The 9,988-nt window shown below is 43.4% G+C and overlaps 1 protein-coding gene across 6 annotated transcripts; it reads right to left on the bottom strand.

Moving 5' to 3' along the window:
• Nucleotides 1–2,208: 2,208 nt before the first annotated feature.
• SRSF5 (serine and arginine rich splicing factor 5) lies at nucleotides 2,209–7,421 on the bottom strand. 6 transcript variants are annotated; one of them, XM_006056142.4, is made up of 8 exons: nucleotides 7,266–7,421; nucleotides 6,227–6,368; nucleotides 5,848–5,918; nucleotides 5,617–5,715; nucleotides 5,258–5,327; nucleotides 3,968–4,041; nucleotides 3,109–3,219; nucleotides 2,209–3,015 (listed from the first exon to the last, which is right to left on the bottom strand). In XM_006056142.4, exons 2-8 carry the CDS (start codon nucleotides 6,350–6,352, stop codon nucleotides 2,748–2,750), a joined length of 819 nt encoding a protein of 272 aa, XP_006056204.1. In that variant the 5' UTR covers nucleotides 6,353–6,368; nucleotides 7,266–7,421; the 3' UTR covers nucleotides 2,209–2,747. The 6 variants fall into 6 exon arrangements, with proteins under 6 accessions (XP_006056204.1, XP_006056203.1, XP_025151077.1 ...); XM_006056141.4 differs by having other exon boundaries at nucleotides 7,262–7,419; XM_025295292.3 differs by having other exon boundaries at nucleotides 2,209–3,012; nucleotides 7,137–7,401.
• Nucleotides 7,422–9,988: the final 2,567 nt, after the last annotated feature.

Consider the following 9,988-nt stretch of genomic DNA (forward strand, 5'->3'; position numbering starts at 1 on the left):
TGGGAATTCAGGCCAACTTATCAATTCAAAATTAACTTGGTCATCTATGCCATTAGTTTAAAGAAAGCGCTTTATCCTATTTAGAGTGGCAAGCCACTGATAACTATGTATTTAATGATAGAGGTGAAAAGTCACTGGTAAAACATCAAAGTACATACAGCATGCCCTTCTGAGTTACCATATCTAAAAAGCCTAAGGGGAAAAATAATCACACCTCTCCACTTTACATCAGCCACTTCTGGCTGAACTGTACACCCTTCAGATACACTACAAAGAAAAAAAACCTAGGTTTCCCACAGAGGTAACCACAAAATGCCCCACATTCAAGTGAATCAACAAGTACACCACACAAACTCTCCCAAGAGTTGTGATCAGCTTCACAATTCTATGGCCTAAGTTCTATATTCTTGAACACAGGAAAGCTTTCATACCAAGAACTCTCAAATGCACTGCCTGCTAATGCAGATTCCCACTATCAAATGCCACACTCTGAGGAAGCCCAATCTGTTCCGAGTGCTGCCAATTCTGCCTTCCTCAAATTCCCTGAAAGGCTAGGGCAGGTAAGTGTGGTTTTGGGGTTCTGGAACTAGACTTCCAAGGTTCTAATACCAGTCTAGCATTTACTTGTTGTTCCAGGCCCTGGCTGGAGAAGGCAATGGCACCCCACTCCAGAACTTTGCCTGGAAAATCCCATGGATGGAGGAGCCTGGTAGGCTGAAGTCCATGGGGTTGCTAAGAGTCGGGCACGACTGAGCGACTTCCCCTTCACTTTTCCCTTTCATGCACTGGAGAAGGAAATGGCAACCCACTCCAGTGTTCTTGCCTGGAGAATCCCAGGGACGGGGGAGCCTGGTCGCTGCCGTCTGTGGGATCACACAGAGTCGGACACGACTGAAGTGACTTAGCAGCAGCATAGCAGCATTTACTTGTACCAGGCCCTGGCTGGAGAAGGCAATGGCACCCCAGTCCAGTACTCTTGCCTGGAAAATCCCATGAACGGAGGAGCCTGGTGGGCTGCAGTCCATGGGGTCGCTAAGAGTCGGACACGACTGAGTGACTTTACTTTCACTTTTCACTTTCATGCACTGGAGAAGGAAATGGCAACCCACTCCAGTATTCTTGCCTGGAGAATCCCAAGGACAGGGGAACCTGGTGGGCTGCTGTCTATGGGGTCGCAGAGTTGGACACGACTGAAGCAACTTAGCAGCAGCAGTAGCAGACAGGCCCTGGCTCTCCTCTTGGAAAACTTTGTATTAAAAAATAAAATTATACATACATAAATACTTCTATACAAATACTACATGTAATAGTTAAGTGGTTTAGCATTCAGTGACATTACATACGCAAGGAACTTAACAGAGCTACTACGTGTTACTCATTTTAACAAGTACTTGACTAGCATTCAATCAAACCAGTCTGAGATATTCCTAGAAGAAACAATCAAACTAATTTCCTACAGATATAGGACTCTAACATTTAATAAAGGTGGATGTAGAACCTTAAGCAGTTTCACTACCGTTTTCCCTTCAACAGACTGTTACACCCTATTAATAAAATGCATGTGAAAGCCTCTTAAAGCATTTACATGCAGTTATTTTTAAGTTTTATGGAATGATCCTGGACCATCAAAATCACTTCACAACCGTTAAGTTAGGCATGAAATATTAACTTCTACAATCTGCTTCCCAAACTGTCCATCTCTTGGCTATGGAAACCTAAGTAACCTGATGCCAAAATCAGATAGGGTCACACACAAGGGAAACTGTCATAAAAAACTAAGTCATCATTTGCTTTCAATACTTCACACTTCATCCATCTTTTGACTAGCCTGGAAATGTCAAAGGCACTAAATTAAAAAAAAAAAAAGCTCACCATACCTCACTAAGGTGGCTTCTCAGGTGCCATTAGTGGTAAAGAATCCACATGACAATGTAGAAGACTTAAGAGATGTGTGGGCTGGATTCTTGGGTCAAGATTCCCCTGAAGGAGGGCGTGGCAACCCACTCCAGTATTCTTGACTGGAAAATCCCATGGAGAGAGGAGACTGGCAGGCTACAGTGCATGGAATCTCAAAGAGCTGGACATGACTAGGACACACACACCTGCCTCACTGCTACAGCATTCCCGACGACGGATTTTAAATGCATCAAAAGTGCATGGGGAAGGAGAAGTAGGTAGCCATAACTCCTTCAGACAAACACACAAAAGCAGTTTTATAACCTTTTATTATCAACAACAAACAGCTGTCTTAACGTCTTTGCCAGACAGCTGTTAAAGGGTGGGTGGGTGGACACCCTTAACCCTAACAAGGAAAATTCATATTAAGCCTTTATGTACAAGCAAATTAAGAGCTCTTTTAAGTGTCCAAAGCTATTAATTAGTTTAATTGAAGCATTAAACTAATTTCGCATTAACATTATCTGAATAACCAGGAACTAAAACGTTCAAAATTTTTCTAGTACAAAAAAATTAAATTTGCTTTAGTAATAAAAGAGCTCTGTCAATATACACAAACTATATACTTCAGACATTCACAAAAATGTGAGCAGAAGGCTTATCAAAAGACATTTAATACAATTGGTTTGCAACAACCCCTGGTGGTCCACATCTACAAAGATATCCAGCCCAACCCACCCCCCTCCAAATCCCACCCCACAGAAAAGCACATACTTACCAGAATTTTTAGCAAGTATGGTTTGGGAATTTTTTTTTTTTAAAAAAGGCCCCTAGGCCAAGTTATTTACAGTTTAATTGCCACTGTCAACTGATCTGGACCTTGATCGGGACCGGGACCGGGACCTCTGGCGATCCACAGATGCTGGAGACTTAGATCTACTTGAAGAACCACGTTTCTGGCTCTTCTCAGGCACAGGAGACCTACTAACAGAACGAGACTTGCTCCGGCTCCGACTCCGGCTCCTGGACCGGCTGTAAGACTTGCGACTCCGGGAACGAGATCGGCTACGAGACCTCGAGGAACTCCTAGTACGGGAACGAGACCTGCTTCGTGACCTACTAGAAAGAAAAGAAAAAAAAAAAAAACAAAACTAAGTAGCAGACCCCACAAATCCCTTAAATAAAACTATCACTTAAAAACATTAGAGATACCTGTGCCTTTTGCTGCCTTCAATTAATTTGATTTTTCTCCCATTTATTTCTTTTCCAGAAAGTTTTTCAATAGCATTCTTTAAGTCACCATAAGAGGCAAACTCAACTACCCTATAAAGAAAAAATACACTATTTGTAAAGTTACACATATTTCTTGCTGCTGCTGCTAAGTTGCTTCAGTCGTGTCCGACTCGGTGCAACCCCATAGACGGCAGCCCACCAGGCTCCCCCATCCCTGGGATTCTGTAGGCAAGTTCACAAACCGTTATCAGTCTAGTTTAATTACTTTTTAAAGTTCATTTTACTATTGCTATTATTGAACAGGAAACCTCAACCTCCAAACCGTGGACATCTTAAGCCACATAATTCAATGGGAGTGAGGCGCTTTCCTGTGCACTACAGGAGGATCAATACCATCTCTGACCTCTACTTTAGCCACCTGGTGCGACGAGCTGACTCACTAGGAAAGACCCTGAAGCTGGCAAAGACTGGAGGCAAAAAGAGGAGATGATAGAGGATGAGATGGTTGGATGGCATCACGGACTCAATGGACATGAATATGAGCAAAGTGCAGAAGCCAGAGAAGGGAAGGGAAGTCTGGCGTGCTGCAGTTCTTAAGAGTTGCAAAGTCGGACATGACTTAGCGACTGAACATGACCTCTACCCACAAGATGCAAACAGTAACCTCAATTCTGACAACCAAAATGTCTCCAGACACTGCCACATGTACCCTGAAAAGCAAATTCAACCCTGATTGAGAACCGCTGCATTTCAGGATGTCCAAATTTTGAGAACGCTAACATTCACGGCACAACTTTAGAACATTTTAAAAGGCTCTCATACGCCAATACATACTCACCCCTCATTTAATTTAGGTCGATGTGCATCCGCAAAGGTTACTTCCCCAGCTTGTCTCATGAAATCTTTGAGATCCTTAACACAAGATGATCGAGTTAAGCAGAGAAAAGGAAACATGACACACAAACAACCACAATGTATAAAAACAAGACTACTGAAAGAGAAGATGTTAGATAAAGTACAAACATGGTATTTATTTACCACACTTGTAGTCTATCAGAATTTTAAAATAATATATGTCAGGGCACGAAATAAGCAAATAGCATATTGCTTTTAAGCAAAATGCCAGAGGAAGTTTAGATTTTAACATTAAAGTAGTATTAGTCTATACTGAGCTCAATACAAAAAGAAAAAAAACAAAACAAACAAACAAAAAAAAACAAAAAGAAACAATACATATTTTTAAAGACTAAAGTAGAAATTTTATATTTAAAAACAGAACATTTACAAGACACCAGTTATTTTGTGCCCCATATGTCATTAAAAAAGTTTACTTTACCTTTATTATTATTTCCCTAGGCTAGTCAAGCAGCAAACCATTTATCGGTCGGAGAAACCTTCATGACATATGCCCGACTGGCTCTTCGCCACCCACTTGAAGGACACTACCCAATCGATGGAAGCCTTTAATCGCACAGCCCTCCCTATTAGCAGACTATTGGCGGATGCAGACAGGTTCTACTCTTGTGTAGTTACCAAGGACCACTTTACTGCGATCAGGATTCCAACGACCACCTAATTTCGAATCTTTGAACTCTTTTCGACCAGGACCTCTTATTCGGAAGCGTTACAGGAAGACAGCTCTCAACTTAGGGATCAGATCACGTTATCAGCGCTCTGGGATCGCTGCAACCTGGCACTTCAAGAAGTGCACCGATTACGTCTAGACCGGCAAACACAGATCTAGAGGTGGCCAATTGATCACTGTAGGAGCTGACTGGAAAAGTCAACCAGGCCCAACCAAGAGTGACCAAGACAACGATTAGGATAACCCACAGGCACTCCTCGTCATAAGGCCAACGACACAGATAGGCTGGCAAATAAAGGGTTTAATATTTGGTTAAAATTGATTTTTAAAAACAAGAAAATATATCCTCAAAACATTTACATTTGATCACGAACATTAAAATTTGAAATATCCCCCAATTACATTTAATTAAAATTTTAAAATTACAATTAAAAGTCCATTAAAGATAAAACTACTTTTAATAAAACATTAATAAAAACATTAACTACCCACTAATATTTAAAAAACCACATCAAAATATCTCAAAACTGTGTTTCAACAAACCTGCCAGCTGACTCTTGAAGATAAATTCTCAACTATAAGCCGATTTTCTGTTCTTACAGGTGGAGCATTTCTGAGGAAGAAAATGAGTACTCACAATGGAAGAAATGCAGCAACGTGCACCTATTGTGTTCAGTTGTGGGCAAGTTCAAGCAATCAGGTATGACAAGTCATTCAAATGATTTCCACCAACAGTTTCTGCATTATTTTATGACTCACCCTTATTAGAAACAGTAAACTAATACATGAATGACAAAACTGATTATACATACACAGCAAATCACTTTTGCTAACAACTTTAGAACACTAAGACTCCTGCAGTAATGCTTGCTCAAAGCAGCCATCCACCATTCATCACATACCGTCTATCATTTCGAGGTCTGCGACTACTAAAACGGTCTGAGTAGCGTCCTCTACCTCTTCCACCTCGAGATCGAGCCCTAGCATGTTCAATTGTAACCCTACAGGAAAGGAAGAAAAATCTTCATTATCCACTTTAAGCTACATAAGAGATCTATTTACAAAAACACCTAGCCCAATACCTAGCTTATCTTTAGAGTGCTAAGTCATAAAACTAAAAATAAAATTATCACCTTTCACTGCAGAGTTCTTTCCCATCAAGTTCATATACAGCATCATCCGCATCCCTGGGATCTTCAAATTCCTAAAACACAAATATATACATAATGCTTAACACTGCTTTAAAAGTCTATTCTACAACACATTAAAACCACTAAATACCTGTGAAAGAGTATGTTAATGACAACAGCATATAGATTAAGCCCAATCAAAAAGGGACCGGAAATGATTTCTCCAGCCAGGAGTGCAATTCTTTTCTCCTTTAAGAAAATTGACTACCTTAAGAATGCATGTGTCCCAAACATACTCTATTGGGACTCAAAAAACTCAAAAGCACTGCTTATAACAATCTTCACCCACTAATAGATATTTCAACCAGTTGTAAACACTTACCACAAAACCAAAGCCTCTTTTCAGATCAATATCTCTTATTCGTCCATACCCCTTGAAGAATCTTTCCACGTCTTTCTCCCTGGCCGCCGGATTTAGCCTCCCGATGAATACTCGACAGCCACTCATGTCCGGCTAGTACTTTCTGTCAGGAAATAAATTCAATTGAGATAGTACCAGTGAATGTCAGAGGAATGCCTGGTCAAGGGACCAAAAACATAAACAGCATAAAATAAAATGTTTACCCGGTGATGTTATAAACAAGATTGCCAAGAGTGCCTCTTATTAGGCCGGGTCCCTTGCAGACAAAATTAAAACTCGGCTCCCAACACGATCCTTCCCTGGGCCCAGACCGCAGCAACCGCAACGCCCACTGCCGCCTCTGGAACTGCGCAGCCGCACACTGTCCCCGGCTCTTCTGGCCCCCTCCCATCTGCCGCAGTTAGGAAAGGCCGAGAAGTGCGGGCGGAGCCGACCCCGCCCTCCGCAAGGCCAGCCCAATGGCGACGGGCTGCACGCGCGTCGCCGCCTCCCGGGAGCGTCACAGCGGGTGGAAGCCGGAACCTCGCGACGCCACCGCCGCGCCTGCGCAGACGGCGGCGGGTGGCCGCGGAGCAGCCACAAAATGGCGGCCTCGGAGCCGGCGGTGGGGGGAACCGCGCGTGCCAAGCCCCCCCCGTTCCCTCCCCGTCTCCCGACCCCACCGCTCCGGATCACTGTACCCACCCTGGGACAGCCCCGACCACACCCCGAGCAAAGGTCTCGGCCCACTACTCCCGGGGTTCAAACAGTGAAATAAAAAGGCAGGGAGGGGCGCACGACCCCTCTGTAAAAACGACCCTGCCCAGGACCGCCCTTCCACCTTCAGGTCCCCTCACACAATACCCAAAGGGAGACGTGCCCCAGCGCCCACCTCGAATAAACTGCGCTCATTGGACGCCGTCCTCCGCACAGAGAGCAGCCCTGACCACTCGCGATCTGAGCGGCCATGAAGAAGCCTCGATCCGAGAAGCCTTTCCCTCAAAGTGAGCCACTCACCTACCGGACAGGATCTTTGGCAGCTGAGACCCAGAGAGGTCCGTAGTCTGCGATAGAGCCGGCCGCCTCCCCGCAGACCAGGACTCAACTCGTCTACGTCTCTCCACAACTGACGCACTTAGCTGCTCTGGCGTCCCACAAAATGGAGGGCGCGTCCCTGCGTCACTTCCGGGTCCGCCCTTGACAACACCCCTTGGGTCGGGGGACAGAGGTGTCCGCGGGGCGGGGCCTCTTTACGGTGCTGGCCCCAGTGACCCTGATTCGAGGTGGGCGGGGCTGAGGGGCGGGGTATGGTATGGGCGTGGCCGTCAGGTGCTCGGGGCTGGGAGGCCAAGGTCCAGAATGTTCGCACCTCCTAGGCCATGACGTTTGGTTCATCATTACCCCGCCCATAAAACTACCTTAAGGCAAATGGTCACCTTTTATATCTGAAGTTTTCTTTTAATACCCGAAAGAGTATTGGGTGAAAGGAACTGGGGCTTTGCAAACAATGTCTGACCATCTCTGACCCCTTGCTCCTTAGCTTCCTGCATAATATTTTTTATAAAAGAAATCAGTCTTTCAGTTGCAATTATTCTCTGCATTCTGTGTTGAATATGGAAGCAACATCTTGTGAATTCACTCACTAAACATTATTTTTTGTTTGTTTGTTTTTGTTTTTGTTTTTTTTTAATTTTATTTTATTTTTAAACTTTACATATAAACATTATTTTTGCTGCAATGAGAGTAATCTGGAAAATATTTTCTGGGGTGAAAAACAAGAATAACAGTGCTCTCCGCCATTTAAAAAGTTGCTGCTCTCAGGCCGAAGTGGTGTGATTTTCTTCAGGATTAATTTTTTAATACAGTATCTTGACTTATTTAACGTTAAAAAGTTTCTGACTTCTACAAAGGTAAGGCAATGGCAACCCACTCCAGTACTCTTGCCTGGAAAATCCCATGGATGGAGGAGCCTGGTGGGCTGCAGTCCATGGGTCGCTACAAGTTGGACACAACTGAGCGACTTCACTTTCACTTTTCACTTTCCTGCATTGGAGAAGGAAATGGCAACCCACTCCAGTGTTCTTGCCTGGAGAATCCCAGGGACGGGGGAGCCTGGTGGGCTGCCCTCTATGGGGTGGCACAGAGTCGGACACGACTGAAGTGATATAGCAGCAGTAGCAGCAGTGCCTAGTGACTTAATCTATTGTATTTTAAACCATTTGTCTTCTGCAGTGATTGTTTTTTCTGTGAAAACTGTTGAATAAGTCTCCCTACTAGATTTTCTGACCAGCTTCTCCAATAAAGAAAGTCATATTTCATGAGTAGAATTACTCTCCCTTCTATGTGATCCAGCGGTAGTCTGTGTACACCCCAATAATTCCTTCAACACTGGCATAAAGAAGATACATGTTATTCATATTTTGTTTTCCAGAAATGCTTAGCATAGAAAAGACTCAATATTTGTAGAACTGGGTTTACATTAGCATTTTTTTCTCAAGTGTTCCTGTTCCTGTATTAATGTTTTAACAAAATGACTTGGCATCCTTTTCCTAAGATAGCCGAGTAGCAAATCTATAGTAAAGGAAAAAAGATGCAGAGAAATAAGATTAAAGTTTATCAAGTCATCTCTTTGGGAGACTTTCAGCATAACTGGAATGTTTCCTTCATTACATCCCTGAGTTTATCTAACCGGCAATTAAAAAAAAACCCACCTCAACCTGTGTCACTCGCTAAAGCTGCCCCATCTCACCTTTCCTAAGCCAATATATTTAGCTACAGACCAACTAGTTTCTTGCTGTTTGGTTTTTTGGCCACACCTCGAAGCATACTGGATCTCGGTTGTGAAATGTCATTTCTGCAACCAAGGATCAAACCCATGTCCCCTGTAGTGAAAGCCTGGAGTCTTAATCACTGGACCGACAGCAGAGTTCCAAGAGCAGGTAGTTTTTACACTCTGAGGTGCCACTTTCTCAAGCTCTCATTCACCTACAGCCAGACCTCCACCGCACCTCTCCACTGAACTGCTTTCAATGTTCATCATCAATCCAACTACAAAATCCAGCAGCCTCTTTACAATTTTCAGCCTCCTTAATGAAAGCTGCTGTTCATTTTCCCTTACTGTGCACCATGCATAGTGCTTGCGGCTTTGGATTGATCAGCCAATTCAGCCTTTGTACAACTCTCTGATGTCAGTTCATATCCTTTTCTTTTTTTTTAATATGTTGAAACCAAAGCTCAAAGTTACACAGCTGGAAATGGTAGGACCTTGATTCAGCCCCAGGCACCTTTTCTAAGTCTGTGGATCTAAAGGATTTTCTTTCTAAAGTTAAATGACGTACTCAAAGGGAAATTCAAAAACCTATAGCATTTTTTTTAAATCAGGAGAGTAAATTCACATCATGGACTAGTAACTTCAGCTATATTTTTGTCTCTGCGTTACAAAGGTGTGAGCTAGAAGGTGTAAATGGATTCAGCATCAACTCTTACTATCAAGGACCAAAGCATCTAGTCTGCGTTACAGGTGACATCCACAGGGGAAGCAGTTGAGCCCATCAGTGAAATGTGCAGAGCTGGAATCAGATGTATGTTGGAATTTCAGGCCCAACACTTAGTTGGGAAACTCCAGAGAATAAAATAGGGCCTGGCATACCACAGGTCCTCCAACCATATTTGCAGAGGAGAGAATGCATGACTTTGAGCATGGTGCTGGGCCTTTCTAAGCCTCAGTTTTCACGTGTGAGAAAT

The sequence above is a fragment of the Bubalus bubalis genome, chromosome 11 (genome assembly GCF_019923935.1).
Source record: "Bubalus bubalis isolate 160015118507 breed Murrah chromosome 11, NDDB_SH_1, whole genome shotgun sequence".
Lineage (NCBI taxonomy): Eukaryota > Metazoa > Chordata > Mammalia > Artiodactyla > Bovidae > Bubalus > Bubalus bubalis.